The sequence below is a fragment of the Alnus glutinosa genome, chromosome 8, assembly GCF_958979055.1.
Source record: "Alnus glutinosa chromosome 8, dhAlnGlut1.1, whole genome shotgun sequence".
Lineage (NCBI taxonomy): Eukaryota > Viridiplantae > Streptophyta > Magnoliopsida > Fagales > Betulaceae > Alnus > Alnus glutinosa.
The window spans coordinates 22,265,542-22,286,928 of NC_084893.1; the positions used below are offsets into that span (position 1 = coordinate 22,265,542).

The 21,387-nt window shown below is 35.5% G+C and overlaps 1 protein-coding gene across 1 annotated transcript; it reads right to left on the bottom strand.

Annotated features, from left to right (window-relative positions):
• Nucleotides 1–6,238: 6,238 nt before the first annotated feature.
• On the bottom strand, nt 6,239–7,104 carry LOC133876222 (probable leucine-rich repeat receptor-like protein kinase At1g35710). Its single transcript, XM_062314507.1, has 2 exons — nt 6,771–7,104; nt 6,239–6,708 (listed from the first exon to the last, which is right to left on the bottom strand). The coding sequence occupies exons 1-2, from the start codon at nt 7,102–7,104 to the stop codon at nt 6,239–6,241; spliced, it is 804 nt and encodes a 267-aa protein (XP_062170491.1).
• Nucleotides 7,105–21,387: the final 14,283 nt, after the last annotated feature.

Genomic DNA, 21,387 nt, shown 5'->3' on the forward strand with positions numbered 1-21,387 from the left:
AATGTGACTCGATGGTGGCTACAAGAGGGGATGGGGCCACATGGTTATGCGTGTTACTTTCCGTATACATATACTGCACCCCCGCCGTGTAACTCCGATAGTGAGACACAAGATGATAGGTTTCTCCTGTCACAGACTGGGGAGATGCAGATGCCGGCTATGGGGTTGGGCCAGACGCCAGCATAGGCGGCGATGCAGGGCCAGATGATGGGGTTGAGACAGAAGCCAGCATCAGCAGCGGGTCAGAGCCCGGGGCCTGGAGAGAGCCAGGTGCCTCTATCTGTTGAGAGCTAGGTGCCATTATTTGGGGAGAGCCAGGTGCCACTCTCTGGTGAGAGCCAGATGCCAGATTTGGGGGGGAGCCAACTTCCCCATGAGGGGGACGTTCCAATGTTGGGTCCCGAATATTTGGTCCCCGATAGCCCCCAGGATATGGGTTCAGAGGATGATGAGCAGCCTCCCCCAGTGGGAGGGGTTGCGGAGAAGGTCGTAGGTGACCCAGCGACCCAACACATAGAGATTGACCAAATTCGGTTGATGGATAAGTACATATTTAAATTTCATTAAGACTCATATTATTTTACCGAAAATAAATATTAACTTTGAAAGAAAAAAAAAATTGAATTTTACAATTTATTAATATAATTGTGTTTTTTAGTGTTGTATATTTAAACAATTAAATATTGTATATTTTTTTTATTAGGGTACAACCCAGACGGGAGCATTTATTATGAGGTGATTAGGGACCCGGAGAGAAATTGGGTGCTCCCAAGGGGGAAGAAGATTGTGTTGCAGTACAATGCTGCGATACAACCTGTAGGATGAGCTTGCAATCGTTTTAGGCGGGCGGAGGGCATGCTTATCAGAAGCGGGTCCTTCATACATATGCGGGACGAATCGGCAAAAGTAGATAAGCAGATTAAGAAGGCTATGTGGGACGGGCTGATGGTGTGGTTATGAATCTAATTTATTTATTTATTTAAATTAAATTGAAGATTAAGTTTCTCTTAAACTCTTGAAATTAATGCTTACATTGAATGTGGAGGAGGAGTTCTATCTACCTGTATCAGTAGATGAGCGTAGGGCACAACAGGAAGCGTGGAATGATATTGGCCGCAAGCACCGCTTGTGGAAGTCGAGGTTCAAAACCAAGCTAGAAATTCGAGACGGTGACACACCCGATATTATACGTGCGAGAGTGCCTGTCAGATTTTTGGAGAAGTATGATGCACAAGATGTGGTGTTCCTACTGACCGACTGGTGAACTGAGGGAAAAAGGGTATGTAGGTATTTGATTTTATGACAAAGAAAATGGTGTGTTTTTTAATAACACTTAATTTAATTTTTAAACTAACTTAATTGTGTCAATGCTTACATTTTTTCCATCATGTCCAATGCGTAGGTGACCTCTGAACGAATGAAGCGTTTGCGCGAGCAGAATGACCTCCCCCATTGTACGGGATCTAAAAGTTATGTTAGATTTAATCACGAGGAGGTATGGATAAATATATGTAAATACAATATTTGTTGTCAATTGTTGCTAATTGTCACTATTTTTTCCCTCTAGGTTTGTTATATATTTCAACTAGATGGCGACAGGCATGTACATCTAGCACGCCCCCCACTTGCGCGGAGTTGTTCGTGAAGACGCACACAAGGAAGGACAGCACTTACCTGAACGAACGCACACGGATCTTATGCGTATGCTACTGATCTAATTTACGCGTGTATTTCTAAGTTATGTGTGTGATATGACATTACTTAATATATGTGTATTTTATATTGATGACGTACAGGAGAGGATGGCGTAGAATTTATCCACTAATCCCGCTGCCACGCAGAGCGTCCCACAAGACACGGTGCGTTGGGCACCGAACGACGCGTACGAACAGGCGATTGGGAGGCCTGAGTACGCAGGGAGGGTTTGGCAGGTTGGGCCGAACGTTACCCCTGTTCGTGGGACGTGTTTCACATACAGGTCTCGTTCACAGGGGGCTCCATCAAGTGGCACGTCCTAGGCTTTGGCTGAGCATGCCCGGGAGGTGGCGGATTTGCGGGCGGAGTTACGTGCCGAGCGAGAGAGAAACGACATCTTGGAGCAGCGTATGCGAGGGTTCGAGGCATTCATGGCCTCGCATGGCACAAGAGGTGCTCAGCAGGGTTCACCTGTAAACGTAAGTAGCACATCGTCAGTTAATTATTTTAAATTTCTTTTCATTAATTGTCATACTTTGCGTATAGTATTATATATTGTAAGTGTATTTATTATTTGTAGGTAATGCGACAACAATTGGTCCGTTGTCGCCCTCTGGACGACGCCTGAGCCAGCACTCCCCTGTCGGGACACCATCGCCTATTACACCATCCCTTGCACAGCAATCGCCGGGTGGCCAGTATACTCCTGCGACGGTACCTCAGAGACACCTTTCCGAGTCGTAGATATTTTATGTAATTATTTTTGGTTTGTGAAGATATGTGTAGTTAACAAATACGTTATTAATTATTAATATGTGTAATTTCATTTTGTTCTATTTTGGGGTAAAATACATTTCGCGATATTTTATGCCGGCAAAAACAAAATTACTGAAAAAAAAAAAAAAAAAGAAATTACAAAAGAAATTTCAAAAATAATTAGCCTACATAAAAATACAATTAGGTATTTAAAAAATAATACAATTAAAAATTAAATGAAATAAAAATACAATTACAAATTAAATGAAGTAAAAATAGAATTAGAAATTAAATAAATTAAATATACAATTAGAAATTAAATAAATTAAATATACAATTAAAAATTAAATAAAATAAATATACAATTAAAATTTGGAAAAGGAATAAAAATAAAAATTTAATTTAATTTGGAAATTAAATTAAATAAATAGATTTAATATAATTAATAATTGTATTTAAAAAAAAAAAAAAAAAAAGCAGAACAAAATACTCGTGGCAATCTGGCCACGTGTATCATGATACACGTGGTAGTCTGGCCACGTATCATGTACACGCGGTTGACTATCTGACACGTGTATTAATACACGTGTCAGACAGTCTGACACGTGTATTAATACACATGTCAGACAGTCTGACACGTGTATTACTGTACACGCGGCCAAATGTGCATTTAGCTACACCCGGATCTAACAAGCGTGGAACATGTCGCCAATGACACGTGGCCACCTGTTAGCCACGTGTACAGTGTCCGTACACGTGGCTAACTGTGCATGGCCACTTCCAACTTTTTTTGTAGTGTGCCCCGTGACAATCCCAGCATTTATTCTTCAGCTGCACGTTTGCCCGGGTAGTATGGTGCAACTCCTTTTAATTAGGGTTGACAATTTTTTATACGACCCGCGAATTCGACATGAAGTTATAGGGTTTGAGTTTAGGCTAAACGGGTTCGGGCCATAAATGGGTTGACCCACCTAACCTGTTTAGCTAATTGATTCGGGTTTAGTTTGGCGGGTCGACCCGAACCCGACACGGTAACTTATTTTGCCAACCCTACTTTTGGCCCTTGGATTCTATGCCTCTTAATTTCTTGAATATGGTAGAATGGGTCAAGCTGATTATCATCCCAACATCTCTAGGGATCTCTATAACTGATCACCACGGGTTTCAAATATTTGCAGCTGTGTCGTGTGATCTTATGTGGCATTACTGAAATAAAGCCTTTCATGATGCTCTCTCCTTTGATGTTATTTAAGTCTCTCAACATATCAATAAGATTTCTACAGAGCACTTCACTGCTTGGCATCAAGTCCCATCTCCAGTGGAATGCTGGCTATCTACTACAAGTCTTGGCTACAAAATCAATTTTGACACAGCAATCCTGGATACTTTTTCAGCACAAGCAGCGGTTTGTCAAAATCACCAAGAACATATCATTAGTATGATCTCCCAGATTAGTTCTCCTTGTTTGCTAAATTATAGCGAAGCCATAGCTAAGCGTCTAGCTGTTTTTCTTGCTACTTCTCTTAATCTTGAGAAATTTATCATTAAAGGTGACTCGCAAGTGGTTATTCTACCTCTGCAACATCTCCAAAATCCTTTTGATTGACGCAACTCATCTATTATTTACGATATCATTGACTCTCTTCCAGTCTTCATCTCCTGGAGTGCTAGAAAAGTCAATAAGAGTGCAAACTTCTGTGCCACTCAGTGGCACATTGGGCTGCAGGCAAATCTTTTTTTGGTCACATTCCCACTACTCCTCCTCCTCTCCCTCCCTCAGTCCCTATTGCAAGTGGGAAAGACCCACCTCTTATTAGATTATTAAGTTGTTAGTTTCTTTATGGTTTATTTCTACATTAAGCTTGTTAGCTGCATGCTTCTTGTTCAATGTGTATTTATATATATATATTAGAGTCCCACAATTGCTATCATTTGTGTCCCGATACCAAAAGTAGTGATTTTGTTACCCTCAACACTTTGAAACTAACTTAGAATACCCATTGGCGGCTAATTATAAGTGATCACTACAATCATTAACTCTACCCATTATAAACAAATCAATGACGATAAACAAATCTCTTTAGTGGAGTCTTAAAAATAAAATATAATTTTATTTCAAAAGCACGTACAAACATGAAAGAGCTATAAACAAACTTGATATTCTCATATTAGCTTCCATCAGTATCTTGTAGAAAATTCAATTTGATCTTGTTGAGTGTGATTAAAATCCTTTTTGCACTAATCCTCTACTCATGTAACTTATCACAACACTGTAACGCCAATCTCATTATGGACGACATACAACTCTCAATAAAAGCATAATCTCTTTCAGTTCTCAACAAATAGGCATCAACAATGTTAGTTGCTAAAAGGGGTAAAGATTCCTCTACCCAACGCTACAAGCTCATTTTCCACCAAACATGTCATCTGTAGGTTTCTTTCTTGTAAAAGTTTTCATCAGCAAAATACCATAACTATACACTTCGCCACTTGTTGAAACAATTCCTCTCGATCCATACTCTACGTGTAACATAACAATTAATCATGAGAACATAATTATATATATTCCAAAGATATAAAGTGCTAAAATCAATATTCTACCAAAAAGCTATAGTTAAACACGCAAGTTCTAGCTGTAGGCTAAAAATATCACTTGGTTCCATATACCCAATAGAAGCGAGGGTCATGGTTCACATCATAGAATCCTCATTGCATAAAAGTTTGACAATTCAAAAATCAGCAACATGTGAGACCATAGCTTTATCTAATAAGATATTGTTGGGCTTCAAATCACAATGAACAATAGGTGTTGAATAACCATAATGAAGGTAGTCTAGTGCTGATGGGACATCGATCATTATATTTAGTCTTTGTAATATACTCAAACAACAGTCTTGAGAATAGAACCGCTTCTGTAGGCTCCCATTAGGTATGTATTCCAATACAAAAGCTTTGAAGCCATTGTTACTACACATTCTGATGATTTTAACATGATTCCGATGACGAATATTGCATAGTACCCCACACTCAGTATTAAAACTTGAGAATAGTACCAAGTTGAAAACTTTTATTGCAACAATCATACCATCTGAAAGGGTCCCTTGGTATACTGATCCAACGCTCCCTTTACCAAGTAAGTTGCTTACATTGAACCTTTTTGTTGCTTGTAAAAGTTCTTGTTGGGAAATTCTTTTCCATGTCGCTAGTTGTAATGAGTTTGTCTCCACCAGAAGTTTTGCATTCCTTTTTTGGTGTCTTGTCCATACTAATACAAGAGCAACTACAAGCATGGTTAACCCAATTGTTGGTAATACCTACTTTAGTATACATGCTGCTGCGGTATTTTTGGGTCGAGAAACACCTTCTTTACATGGGGAAACTTGCAATCACGGAGCACCACAAAGTCCATCATTTGACATAAATGATGCGGCACAGAAGTGTACAAATGGTCTTCCTACAGGAATTTTTCCTTGCAATCTATTGAAAGAAACATTTAGATATTTGAGTTGTGAAAGTGCTTCTAAGGACTTAGGAATCTTTCCGGATAAATTGTTATTGGAAAGATCCAAGAATTCCAAACTTATCAATTCACTAAAAGATTCAAGAATTGAGCCTTCTAATCTATTGTCCGCCAATGAGAGATTAACTATATCTTTGGGGTCTCCAATTGTTGGTGGGATATCACCAGATAATTGATTTCTTTATAACTCTAATACTATCAAAACCTTCAAATTTTCAATCTCTAATGAGAGAGAGCCATTTAGAGAATTTGATGACAAGTCGACCATTAAGATCTCCACAAACTCAAGGGAATAGTAGAAGTTAATTTGTTGAAGTGTAAGTAAAGATATCTTAGAGAAATCAGATTATTTACACATGCAGAAATAGGTCCAAAAAGCTCATTATAACCTAAATACAACTCAACCAAGCTCTCTAAATGACAAAGATCAAATGGTATGAGACCTTCTAGTTTATTATTATCAACTCTCAATGCTTGAAGCTTGTGCAATCTTCCCACAGTAGTTGGAATAGGTCCAAACAATTCATTGAACCGTAGAGACAAAGTCATCAAGTTGCTTAAATTGCCTATATCTCTAGGAATGCTGCCCTTAATATTGCAATGATCTATGTAAAGTTCTTCAAGAGAAGTTGGGAGATTTCCAATGGAATCAAAAAGGATGTTATTCAGTAAATTACTTGACAAATCTAACTGTTTTAGATATGTCAAATTTGACAGAGAAGAGAAAAAGTTGAACTCTGGAGTAGAAGATTCAATGGTCAAATTATTGTTTGCAACATTGAGCCACTCAAGGAATTACCAAGTGCTTTAGGAATTAAGCCTGAGAATGAGTTGTTGCTCAAGTTTAAGAGAGTGAGTTGTAAAGCATTAGAGATAGAGTTGGGAATTGTTCCACTTAGTTGATTTTCCCAAAGAAAAAGTTGCTGAAGATTTGGAAGGAAGAAGCCTACATTTGATGGAAGATGGCCTGAGAAGTTATTGCAAACCATTGAAATTACTTGTACTGTTGAGATGTTAAATATCTCAAATGGAATTGGACCAATAAAGTTGTTGAAAACGATATTAAAGATCTCAATGCTTTGTAGATTTCCAATTTCACTTGGTATTGCACCTGTCACAATATGAACAACCATGCGTTATTATTCAAAAAAAAATAAAAATAAAAATTGTGCTTTAAATGAATCGTGCATACAAGTGAAAAAGTGTAATAAACCAACAAAAACTTCAAATTAAGAGCTAATTAATAAAAAAGGATACATGCAAAATCAATCTATGTGGTTGACTTAGACTATAAATCGTTCCTTACGGTTTAAAAAATAATTCAGATGTCCTCGAGGCAAGCCAAAATAACAGTTTAGTCCTTACGGTCAAATTTCATCGAAACACTTGACAAATTCCGTTAGTGTATTACGTCAACACCAATAGAATAATAAAATGTATAGATATATAAAACCTAAAAATTAAAAACTGTTTTTTTTTTTTAAAAAAAAAAAAAAAAAGAAACGAAAAGAAAAAAAGAAAAAAGAAAAAGAAAAAGGGGGTTTGGGGGGGAAGGGGACTGAGACAGGGGTGGCTCTAAGGCTACCCCAGAGCAGGCTGGGAGTGGCTCGCAAGCCACACCTAGCTCATGGACCTAGCCGCACATCCACCTCATAGGCCGAGGTGGTGCGCGAACAACCCCAAAGGTGGCCGAGGTGGCTCGAAGGCCACCCCCTGCTATGGGGTGGCCTACGCATGGCAACTGCTAATATATTGTGTAGTCAACGAGCCCTAATGTGTATTTTCTTTCTCTGGATTTTTATACGTATAAATGCTTAAGTACATATATAGCCTTAAGATCACAATTTCTCTTAAACTAATCAAATACAATATGATGGGTGACTTACAATTTTTTTGGCAATGTATATAATTTTTGCAATTCATATTGGTCATGCAAATATTTTAACCTTCATATCATATCAGAACACTTTTTGGGAAAAAAAAAATCATTTAAAACACATTAAAAAGCATAGCCCTCTTTGTTGATTTTTATTTTCTTTGTTGACTTTTATTTCCGCATCGTTATTGGAATCGTCTTGATTTCGCTACACTGCTTGGTACGTGTTTACAAGCAGACGCATTAAGAAAAGCTCAACTGACATACCCGATCAATCATCGTTCTGTCACTCGGAAGTCAAGAAGAGGGTCATTAAGAACCTAGTACTAAGAACTAACATATTGCAATTCGCAAGAATTTTCTTTCTTTTTTCCAAAGAGTTCCTTAAATCCTTTTGTTTCCTTGTAAGTTGTGGACAAATTATTTTGTACTTTTAATTGACGGGTACCCCAATTTGAGGCAAGAAAAAGTCAATGATGTCATCCATATAATCAATCAAAACATACCTCCAAAGTTGTTGAGGGAAAGGCCTAACGCTCTGAGCATGGTTAAGTTTCTAATTCCTTGAGGTACTCTTCCTATAAATTTTTTATTCGACAAAGATAATATTTGCATTTGTTTGCACTTGAACAAAGTGAGTGGGATAGTACCTACAAAACAATTACCATTTGGAAACAAATACTCAAACTTGCAAGTGACTAAAAACTAAAAGAATACTAAACATACCTCCAAAGATGTTGTTGTCAAGTTATAACTCTGTGAGCATGGTTAAGTCCCCAATTTTCGAAGGTACACTTCCAATGAAATCATTATTCGCCAATGATAAATATTGCAATTGTTTGCACTCGAACAAAGTGAATATGAGTTGGCCAGAAAACTGATTATTAGACATTCCAAGCTCTTGTAAGAAGGGAAGATAATCAAACATATCCATACGTAAAGGACCATAAAGCTTATTAGCTCCTAGGTTAATGACTTGCAATGATTACATGTTGTAAATAATGGACGGCATCAGACCAGAAAGCATGTTGTCTTTAAGATCAATTTCTTGCAAGTTGTATATGTTGAATATTGAGGATGGAATGGAGCCCGAGAGTTGGTTTTGACTAAGATCAATTATTTGCAACAAAGATATATTAGATAGAGATGGAGGAATAGTTCCCGAGAATTTGTTACCATATAGAAACAATCTTTGAAGTTTGGACAACAGCCCCATCCCTAAAGGGATATTTTCGCTTAAGTTATTGCATTCGAAGAATAAATGTTGCAACCGGTAAAGATGAGACAACTCGTTGGGAATAGAGATTTCCCACGTGTGGAGGAATGGTGCCTATAAGATCCATGTAAGAAAGGTTTAATGCAATGACTCGATTATGGCTGGAACCACAAGTGATATCGACCCGATTGCATATAGAGAAGCTGGTGGACCAATTGTTTGTCAAAACATTGTGTTGGTCATAAGAAATTTGAGCCTTTAAGGCATGAAGAACAAATTGATCGATGGTAAAGTTGGGAACAATTACAATAACTAAGCTTGCCATGTAAAATTGCAACATGATCAAAGGTGACACACAAAGGGGGAATAGGAAACAAGTTTTCTCCATGAGGACTGTATGTTGGTCGAGGTAAAGGGGATTAGTGCAAGATAAATATATATATATATATATATATATATATATATATATATATATATATATATATATATAAAAGAAGATCCCACCATCAAAAAAGAAAAAGGCATTTGATCATGATCACAAAATTTCAGGCAATTTCTTCTTTGAAACTTGTGAATGATCCTTGATATATATTCCATGAGCATAATTGATTCCACATGGTTGATACTCTCTGACTAAGTACATTTATAATCGTCATCTATTTATACACACATCGAGTGATAGAGATAGGATTGGGTCTTGTGGATACCTTTCTTAGATTCAATGCGTGTTATCCCTGTAAAGAATGATAACAAAAGGATGACCCTCAAAATCAATGATAGCGCGCGGACAATGCAAATGTTGAACGCAAGTGTGACCTTGACTAACAGAATTGCAATGTGCAAGAATCAAGAAACAGAATGTAGAGAGAAAGAGAGAAGATGAAATGCATGTGGAGAATGAATGATTTCAATTTATATTCTGTGTAAATGATACGAAGAATCCTATCTTTATACAAGTATAAAAACAGAGTAAACTAACTAATTATTAACTATCTTCATTACATCACGTGTCAGTGTAGCTTAACCAATCTAACCACTCTAATTGATTAACTAATCAATCCAGCTGTCTAATTAATAAGTTTAACTTCAACATCTATTTACAGCTGAATCGATCCCTCAGGATGAATGGTAAAGGCTTATAACATTCATCTTGGACAACAACTAACGAAAAGAAGAACAAGAAAGAGGCTTAGTAAGAATGTCAGGGACTTTGTGTTTAGACTGAACATGCAAAGTGCGTATCAATCCTAAGTAATCGTCACATACAATGTGCCAATCGAGTTCTATATGATTGGTGCACTCGTGAAATACAGAGTTAGCAAAGCTGCGATATGTAGGACAGCTTGACTTTCACTAAAAATCAAAGCAGGCTGAGTATGAGGAAGCTGCAAGTCCTTAAGCAGAGCAAAATGCCAAAGAAGCTCGCAAGTGACAAAGGCCATAGACCTATACTCTGCTTCAACAGATGATATGGAAATTGTGTTTTAAATATTTTATTTCCAAGAGATCAAGGAATCACCCAAAAAAATCTGTGTTGCATATGGACCATAATCTTATTTTTTTTCTTCTTTTGTTCTTTTGTTTATTTTTTTCACTCATTGGCATCTAAAAAAGACTCAGGAATGTACCCACCAGATTTACTTTTATTCTTTTTCTTTTTTATCATTAAAAGCGTAAAGCACATCTAGGTACAAGAGAAGCCATATAATTAGAATTGGCAAAAAGAATAAGAAAATCATTATAACTAATCACCAAAGGAGAAACAAAGGCAGCTGTCCAAATATATAATGTGTTGAAAAATAAAAACTTAATCTCCTCTAATGTCCTCTCACGGTCCTCAAAACTCCTATCATTAATTTCCCTCTATAGACACCACAACAAGCACGAAGGCACCATCTTCCACACATCAGCATTCTGAGTGTTGCCAACAGTCCACCAACAAAGCACATAAATCGACTACTCATCTAGGCATGGTCCAAAAAACCCAAAAAGACTAAAGAAAACATTCCAAATGGCATAAGCAACCTCACAATAAAGTAGAAAATGGCCCACAGATACCCCATTCCGTTTACATAAACAACACCAATTAACCACAATGACATGCCACTTTCAAAGATTTTTCATGGTAAGGATATTTTCTAGAGCCACTGACCAACCAAAAATGACCACCATCAATGGAACAATAAGTCCCACATTGTTATAGGTGAAACTGAACTTTATAATAGATTCTAAGAAATCTCTAAATTGATTAGTCATTTTGGATTGATAGTATAGATGTGGCTAGCACTTTTCTGTGAGCCATTACAAGTAGAGACCTCTAGACTTTCTTGACAATCTTATTGTCAAGAATCTTTTTCCCAAGGTTGAAACTAGAATTTACAAAATCATTCAACTAGCATAGAACTCGTCGAACGTCTCATCATCCCTCATTAATTTCTTCAAACTTAGATGTTAACATCTGAAATTTGAAATTCTTCACAGCCTTAGTACCTTCATGGGTAACCTCTATGATTTCTCATGCCTCCTTAGCAATCTCACAAAGAGAAATTCGCTTGAATTCCTCAGGAGACATGACCATGAAAACAGATTTAGGCCTTTCCTATTCCAATTACACTCACTAAGCTCATCTTTGGACCATTGATACAGAGGCATTTCTAGCCGTTTCCAATCTTTCTCAGTGGTCATCTAGACATGCTCGTCTAAAGATTTATGGGAGACTCTCAGGCAAACTTTCCAGCAAGCATAATTGTACCCATCAAAATAGGGTGGTACCAACAGAGATTGTGAGTGAGCCATTGACAATTGGGGACAAGGATCACACTTAGGAGTTTAATCCAAAATGAGAGAACCTCACTCTGATGCCAATTGAAATGCAAAATTTACACCCCAATGCTCACAACCAACAATTATGCAGCAGAATAAAAAGTTGATATCAAACCACTAAGAAAGCATAAACCAATCATACATCAGCACAACAAATTTTGTTAACAAAATGGAAACCCTTTGAATAATACATCAAAGATAAAACCACTCAAAGACGGCCAAACCCAAGAAAGCAACACTAAGAAGAATTCATAATACAGGCAAAATACACTAAACAACCCTTCTAATGAATTAGATAGACATTTGTACCCAAACAAACACCCCCTTGCCCACTTTCATTCTATTGCAGCAGCTGCAGAATTCAAGTTGTTTTTGATGTAGAACAACTTGTGGTTTGATCACTCCAAGAGAATAAATGTTATTCAGCTTATCTTAAATGTTTCTCTAATCACACAATGAAATTGCTAAGCTTTTAGTGTATAGAATCTCACAATATTAGCCTTACTCATTTCTGCTTAGCTTCTTAAAATAGTGCCTTCATAGTCCTTTCATAAACTTGGAAAAATCAAACAGAAAACCTAAAGTCGGTTTAGGTTTTATGTGGCGTTGTCCGGTCAAGTTAGTGAGATATCCAAACATCCTTAGGGTTTCTTGCCTTATACTACGAGTTTCTTGGACACCATCGAACGCAACTGTAGACCAAAGCTTCTGTCTCTCAAATCGTCCGGACAAGTATGAAGGCCAAAGAAAACGAAACCTTTTGTTTCTTCAAGTTGGACATGAGTGAACAAAACAACAAAAGAAACATTCTATCTAAACAACCGTCCAGACATCAGTAGACGAACCAGCAGACAATGCACACTGCCAGAGCATTTTGTCCGGACACTAGCGGATAAGCCTGCAAACGAAGCTTGATGTACTTGATTTTCTTGAACATTTTTCAACCCAAATCGTAAGTACAAATCTACCCAACCACAAACTACATACACATTTGTTTTGAGCACCGAATATGCCAATTAAAAACCTAACACCTTATTTAGAAGTTGGGCTTGGACCCACAAATTTTTCTGAGCTTATGTTTTCAACCTTTTAGTATTTCAAAACTTGAGGTCGAGTTTTTTCCAACCAAGGGAGAATGATGCTAAAGGAAAAACGCGAAATATTGGTTTATAACGGTTATTAGAATTTAATTTTATGTTTTATTTGATTTCAAGAGTCAATGGTATTGTCTTCGTAATTCAATAAGGAGGTGATTGTCCTAAAGGATTTTAGGAAATTTAATAAATGGGTGTTGCCCTAGATTATGTTAGGTAAGTCAGTAAATGGGTATTGGCCTAGGGTTTTGTCTCTTAGTCTATTTAAGTGTCTCGTGTCTCAATGAAGATGGACTTTGATCGAATAAAATTATGAAAAATTAATTCTCTCTTTCGCTTCCTCCCTCTTCTCTCTCTTTCTCTACTCAGCTTCTTGTCTCTTCTCCCTCTTTCTAGCTTCTTCTCTCTTACTAATACATTAGCATTAGTAACACAGTAAGAATGTATTAGATAAAAAATAAGAAGTAGAAAACACTTAAACACGGAATTTTAAAATAGAAAAACTAAGAAAAAATGTAAAAAATCTAGGAGTAAAAATTTGTAATTCTTGCCTATGCTTTTAATAGGTCCAACACTCAAGAAACTCCACATAAAATAATAGAGAGAAAACATACCCAGATAGCTTCTATAAATTGGCGTATTATAGGATGGTTTTGTGGAACTGAAGATGAACTAGCCTTGAGCTTTGCAATCTCATCCTGAACAACTTCTTAAAATTGGTTAACTGCATTTCAAGCATTAAATTAACAAATCAGAGAAAATGAATAAAAAAAATTATTTATATAAAGACAAAACATTAGAAGAGGAAAAACTTCGCATTATATAGAGTTCAAGCACCTCTCCTCCAGGCTGGCACCTATCTCCAACAGAATGAATTGCTCATGAAAAATGTGTAGTCTTCATATGTAGCCAACAACTCAACAGCTGCATTTCAAGCTCTTTCACCTACAGCAACATCCAATTACTAATTAATCTTTATTTTTTTAATGATCTTTATTGCCAAGTACCTAGAGTTTCCCATCATCTTCAAATTGCAATTTTAAATCATTTTTAAGTGGAACACCTACCGTCAAGAAGATAAACCCTAAATTAATAATGCGATAACTCTAATAATCCAACCAAAAGGCAGAGAACAAATCAACAAAGGCACCAAGAAAAAGCAGCTATTATACAAGAAAACAAGAGATAATATAATGGCTTCAGTTTTAGTGGGGTTAGTATAGGTTTTTGAGGTTGAGGCCATTTATATGTCAATAACATTTAAATTAATCCTTTTCTTTCAAATCTAGGAATTCTTGGCCAATGCAGGATCCACAGAAGGCTCCACAATATGGGGTTCTCAGCATTGTCAAAAAGAAGGGTTATAAGATTTTTGAACCACGTATCAGTAAGGGAAATGGATTTCTGACGGGGGTCAAACAGCTGTCAGGTGATGGGTACCAAAAAATAAACTGTCCCCCAATCCGACAGACCATGCTACCTAGTCTCTCCACGTCTCCTTGCCAGCCTACTTTTCCCTCTCTTTGCTTCTCCCGCTCTGTGGCCCTGGACCATGTATGGTGGTATTTTTTTTTTTTTTTTTAACAAGGAGAAAAATTTATTAAAAATGCAAAAGGAGCCCCGAAATATACATAAAGTATACAAAACAAGAGAGGAGAGAGGGAGGAAAAATACCCAAAAAAAAAAAAAAGGAGAAAATTTTTGTTAAGTGAGGAGAAGATTTTATTAAAAACGCAAAAGGCATTCCAAAATATGCAGAAAGTATACAAAGAGGAAACCAAAACAGGAGAGAGGGGAGAGGGAGAAAAAACACCCAAAAAATCCAAAAAAAGAGAGAACCGAAAGACCCCTACAAAACTAGCCTAAGAACCCAGAGACAAAAACTTCACTTCAAAAGACCTCTTGCCTTGCCCCACCTAGAACCGAAACCCCTGGTAACATAGTTAATTGTGCACTCTAAGTTCTTCACTTTACAATTCCTTTTAAAACTTAGGAGTAGAGACTAGATCGTCTAGACAATTCTCCACATCAATTAGAGCCAGGAGACCCCCAAAGCTTGAAAACATAAGCTAAGATCGATAGTTTATAATTAAACTTTTGTCGGTAATTTAAATTTATTGTTAGATGTTATTTATGGCACTCCCAATTTGAATATATATAATTATTGTTAGTCAATGTGTATATCTTTGTTAAACATAATTTTTATTTTTATTTTTTTTTGGGAAAAATATAATTTAACCTCCAAAACTACCATATTTTCTCTAGATGGTCTCCTAAACTACCAAGACTTGCACTCTAACCCCCCAAACTACCAAAACCGTTGAAAAATACCTCTTTTGGCGAAATATCCTCATAATACCCTTGTCACGTGTCATTTTTCAATTAAAAAATTAAAAAAAAAAATTCAAAACAAATTAAAATAAAATTTTATTTTTTAAAATCTTTTCTAAAATCTTTTTATAAAATCTTTTTATAAAATCTTTTTTTAAAATCTTTTTATTTGTATGGGAATATTTCGCCCAAAGGAACATTTTTCAAAGGTTTTGGTAGTTTGGGGGGCCAGAGTGCAAGCCTTGGTAGTTTGGGGGGCCATCCAGAAAAATGGTGGTAGTTTAGAGGGCTAAATTGTATTTTTTTTTTTTTTTTTTTTTTTAGTTGTTAGTCAATATTTAAAAATTTGCAATTTGCCTCCACAAAGTTTCCTGAATTTTCAATTTGCCCCCCTAAAGGCAAAATGACGACGTTTTGGAGTGAGGGTAAAATGGATAAATTTACATAAAAAACAATTCACGAGATACGCACGTGTTCAAAATTCCGTCTGATTTGAAAGATAAGTCAAATAGAATGGCAACATTGACAATTTTGAAAACTTGGGGGGGCATATTGTAAATTTTTAAACTTTGGTAGTCGAATTTAAAATGTATGACAACTTTAAAGGGTGAATTATATTTAACTCTTAATTTATGGACTATTCCAAAGTTAGTAAGTCTTATTACGTTGATTCTTTTTCCGTTGTCCTTTAATTTTAATCCCCTTTTTGTGTGGAACTTTCTGTTTATGCATTATTTCCAATTCAGCATATTTTCAATAATTCTTGTGTTGTTTTTAGCTTACTCATTCTAATATTTGAAACGGCCAAATTAAAATCTTTCTCTTCCACACACAATCAGAATTCGGCTCCAGAGTTAATGCACTATAAATAATAAGGATAATTGCACCGTTGGTCCCTGTGGTATGCCATAATTATTTTTCACTCCTTATAGTTTAAAAGGTACATGGGAGGTTCTTGTGGTTAGCAATAATTACAAATCGATCCCTACAGTCAAATTCCGTTAAAAATTTTAACAGATTCCGTCAAATGCCACGTCAGTGCCACGTGTCACTGAATGCACATCTTAATAAAATAATATAAATTTATTAAAAAATAAATAAATAAACTTATTTTTTTTTAAAAAAAAAAAAATGGGGCAAGGGGGTGGCCGCGAGCCACCCCCAAAGGCCGCCGGGGGTGGCGCCCAGCCACCCCTTTGCTGGCTTTTTTTTTTTTTTTTTTTTTTTCTTCTTTTTTGTTTTTTTGTTTTCTTTAAAAAATAATTTTTTTAAATAAATTTATATTTTTTTATTTAGATGGACACGTGTCGCCATCTTATTAGCGACACATGACACTGACGTGGCATTTGACAGAATCTGTTAAAATTTTTAACGGAATTTGACTGTAAAGATCGATTTGTAATTATCGCTAACCATAATGACCTCTCATGCACTTTTTAAATCATAGGGAGTGAAAAATAATTATGACATACCACGGGATCAACGGTGCAATTATTCCTAAATAATAGTATGCGTAGGTAAGTAGGGATAAAGCATAAAGCAAAGTAGCAAACAGACTCTCTCCTCTCCAATACGAAGACCTTTTTTATAGCATGCGTTCTTTTGGCTTCCATATTCTTTCTTCCTTCCGACATAAATGTTTATGTACCAACGCGGTGAGACTTTTAATATCTATTTAAAAAAAATTAAAAATTTAATGTGAGTGGTAAAATGGTAATTATCTAATCCAAAGAGGTCAATCGAACATTAGCTCGTATCATAATTGATCAAACTATTGCATCAAGATGATTCTTCAATCCAAAGAGTTTGGTCGATCATTTAATCTTATCATGACCAATCAGACTAGTGTACCGTGATGATAAAAAATTTAAGAGTTTGAAATACCCTTCAATGGTATCATGATTGATCGAACTAGTGCACTGAGATGATAAAAAATTCAAGAGTTCGATAGACTCATCAATGGTATTACGATTGATCATTCAATTGTACCCTACACGATGGATCAAACTAATGCATTAAGATCAATTAGACGTTCAAACCAACCTTAAATCATGTTAAATTTGATTGATCCTTTGATCTTGTCTTTTTCTTTAATGGGAGGATGCTCAAGAAATTACCACAGTCAATAATCTTGTAGAGTGAAGCATGCAAACATGTCATGTTTGCAAAGTGTAGTTGGAGAAGCCATCAATTAGTTATGACTTGGGTAATTTCAGCATTGAGCACTCGGTAAGGATGAAGTTGGAGTCGGTGGAGATATGGAAAATGCTCAACATTCCGTAACTTACATGTTTGTACTTGGAATTTGTGGGAAAGAAGAAGAAGATACAATTATTATTATTATATATATTTTGACAACCCGAGTCATTAATAGTGTGTTTGTTTTGAATAATATTTAAAATAATATTCAACTTTTTTTAAAAAATAAATTATATTTTATTCAACTTTTTGAAAAATTTTTAAATTTTTTCAAATTTTATCTCACAAAGTCAAACCTCGTAATTCATGCAATAAATTTAAATAATATTCAGATTCAACACCCAAGTCATAACATACACAACTATATATATTTTCATTTAGCAAGATTTTACCTGGTTAAGGACGCCGTGCACAGAGTTGTAGAAAGTAGAATAGCCGGCCATGATCATGAAGACTTTCCAAGTCAACGTCGTCAATGCTGATGTCTAATCTTTCACGGTCGAGTTTAAGAAATTTGGTGTACGTGAGATTAACGACTTAATTTGACAAGGTTGTCATGACAAAATTTCTGGAAATTTCTCGGCAATTCTTCTTTGAAACTTGTGATTTATCCATGATATCAATCGCTAATTGCTTTTCTTTTCTTTTTTTCTTTTCTTTTTTTTTTTTTTTTTTTAAAAAAAAAAAGAGAAAGAAAAAAAAAAACTCGACACTTGACACAGCATGCAACAATTAATCGAGCCATGTAGTTTCCATGTAATTTAATTTAGTCATTCTTGCAATTCTTTCTTCTTCTTTTTCTCTTTTTTCTTATCCGTTCATCCAATGCTTAATGCTTAATTTTATTATGTGCAAAAGAATTCATTTCGCCAGAAAAAAATTGCTCCAACAGTTGCCGGTTTATTCCACTTAAATATTTTCGAGTAATTTTACAAATACATTAAGTATTTATCAAGTATCCATAAAAAAATGAGGTGGTATTTAAAATCACCATTAGACATGTGATTGATCAAATGATAAATTCGATCAAATAGTAATTTTAAAAGCCATTTTATTTTTTTATTGACACTTAAATGTATTATTAGACTTACTCAATATTTCCATGATTAGCATTCTGAAAAAATAAGTAATTCTAATAATACATTAAGGATGCGTTTAGGATTGCGATTTCATAGACAATGGGTGCGATTTTAAACCAAATCGCAAAACATAAATCGTTTGGAAATTGCGTTTTTAAAAATTGCGATTTGAAAACGCAAAAAATCTGCTTTTTCAAATCTCAGGTAAGATGGTGCCTTTTTGAAAACGCGAAATTTTAAAGGCTAATTTACGATTTTAAAGGCTAAACTGCGATTTTGCCAAACGCTTAACTGCGTTTTTAAAAATCATTTTTTTCAAATCGCAAATTTTAAAATCGTTATTTTAAATCGTACTTTTTGAAATTGAAAACTCAAACGGACTCTAAGTGTTTATTATGTGTCTATCAAAAAAATGAGATGGCTTCTAAAAAGGCCCCGACTGCTGCACTTGTTGTGCAGTTGTTGTAAAAGTAGCATTTCCCCTTTTAAAATCAGTACCGTTTGATTAAAATGTGTTGAACTTTCTTTTCATGCATTATTTCCAATTCAGCATATTTTCATTAATTCTTGTGTTGTTTTTAGCTTACTCGTTCTATTATTTTAAACGGTCAAATTAGAATCTCTCTCTTTCACACACACCCAGAATTCGTCTCCAGAGTTAATCCACTATAAATAATAGTTGGTGTAGGTAAGTGGGGATAAAGCATAAAGCAAACAGTGTCCACTCTCCTCTCCAATATGAAGACCTTTTTTATAGCATGCATTCTTTTGGCTTCCATATTCTTTCTTCCTTCCGACATAAATGCTCGAGAATTATCTGGTTCCAGCGGCGGTGAGACTACGAATTCCGTTGTGTTCTTATTTTCAACATTCATTAGCTTTACATGTGCATGTGTCTTCTTTACATACACGATGAAACTCTGCTTCATTATTATTATTATTATTATTATTATTTTTTTTCTAATTGAATAAAAAAAATGTTACTAGGGTGGATTTTCATGATCTTTTCCGTTCTTAATCTTAATGCAAGAATAATAAGAGATTCAGTGGGAATGCTTCGTGCGTCTACTTAATTATTATTAATTTGGTCATTCATTTCAGCAATATTTTAACTTTTTGCAATCTTGGTTGATTATATATATATTATTGATCGTACTAGAATCAACTAATTAATATGATATGATTGAAAATTTTCGGCTAGTAATCTAATACGTTATATATATCTTAAATAGCAATAATACTTCGGAAAACTGAGCAAGAGGGTGCAGGATTAGTCATATCAATAACAAATTTTATGATATTCGATCAATAAGGTGAGAAATGTTAAAAGAAAATTTAAACAGAAAAGACTAATTAACCAGTACCAGGTATGAGTATGATTTTGGATTTATCATGTAGAGATCAAATATTTTATAGGCGTAGCAGAGCCGATTAGGATCCTCTACAATTTCAAAGAAAATGCCATTTTCGCCTTCTTCTCCCCCCCCCCCCTTTTTTTAACACCAGCAGCCCATAGAGGAGAAAGAGAGGTTTTAAAGAGAAAATGTGATTTTGTTTTGAGCCTTCTTCCTCAAGAAAATGTAACCCCTAAACCTCAATCTCATTTTAATATGGCTATTCAACATGGCTATTCAACAGCCATGCGTTGATTGCGTTCCCCATCAATAATCAAAAGGATGACAAAAAAAATACAAAAGGAAAAGGTGTGGCTGTGCATGCTGCCTAGCATGCTCTCATGAGAACATAAAATCTTGTGGAAGAAAGGTCTAGAAGACCTCTAAATATCAAAAAAGAAATCGAAAGTAAATTGCAGATCTGACCTTGGGCATGAGAGATTGCCGTAGGAGGGGCAAAGATGAGGCGAGAGGTGGCTACGGCGATCTTGGATTCATGGGCTTCTTATCATATGGCTGCTCGAGGAAATCATAGAGCATTTCAAAGAGTAGTTTTGGTAATTTGCTGGAGAGATTGTTCAAGTAGGATTTGTGTCTTTTTTCTTTCAAGAAAAAAAAGTTCATATTTGTGGTTTTTGGGCCTTTTTATTGGCCAACTTTGTGTTCTGACTATTGATTTTTTGTGGGAGTGAGAATCTTCCAAAATAGAGATAATTAATGACTGTTTATTTTAGTATTAATTGTTGTGTTTTTTGCATCTGAATTTTTTTATGGAAGTTTAAGAGTCTCTTAATTAAAGAAGAGATAAATAGGGGACAAAATAGATAATGAATTTTTTTCCCTCCTTTCCTCATCAGACTATAATTGGGCCTTGAGAAGTGTAATTTTTGGGGCCTTTTTCTACTGGGGGGAATGTAACTTTTGGGGCCTTCTTTCTTGGGGGCTTTAGGCGACTGCCTAATTCGCCTAAGGAAAGAGCCGGCACTACAAGTGGCAGAGATAGGATTGGGTCTTGTGGATACCTTTCTCAGATTCAATGCCATGTTATCCCCGTAAAAAATGATAACAAAAGGATGAGCCTCAAATTCAATGATAGTGGACAATACAAATGTTGAACGCAAGCGTGACCTTGACTAACAGAATTGCAATGTGCAAGAATCAAGAATCAGAAAGTAGAGAGAAAGATAGAAGATGAAATGCATGTGGAGAACGAATGATTTCAATTAATATTTTGTGTAAATGATACGAAGAATCCTATCTTTATACAAGTATAAAAACAGAGTAAAGTAACTAATTAACTATCTTTATTACATCACGTGTCACGTGTCGGTAACTAACTGTCTAACTAATAAGTTTAACTTCAACACCTATTTACAACTGAATCTATCCCTCAAGATGAATGGT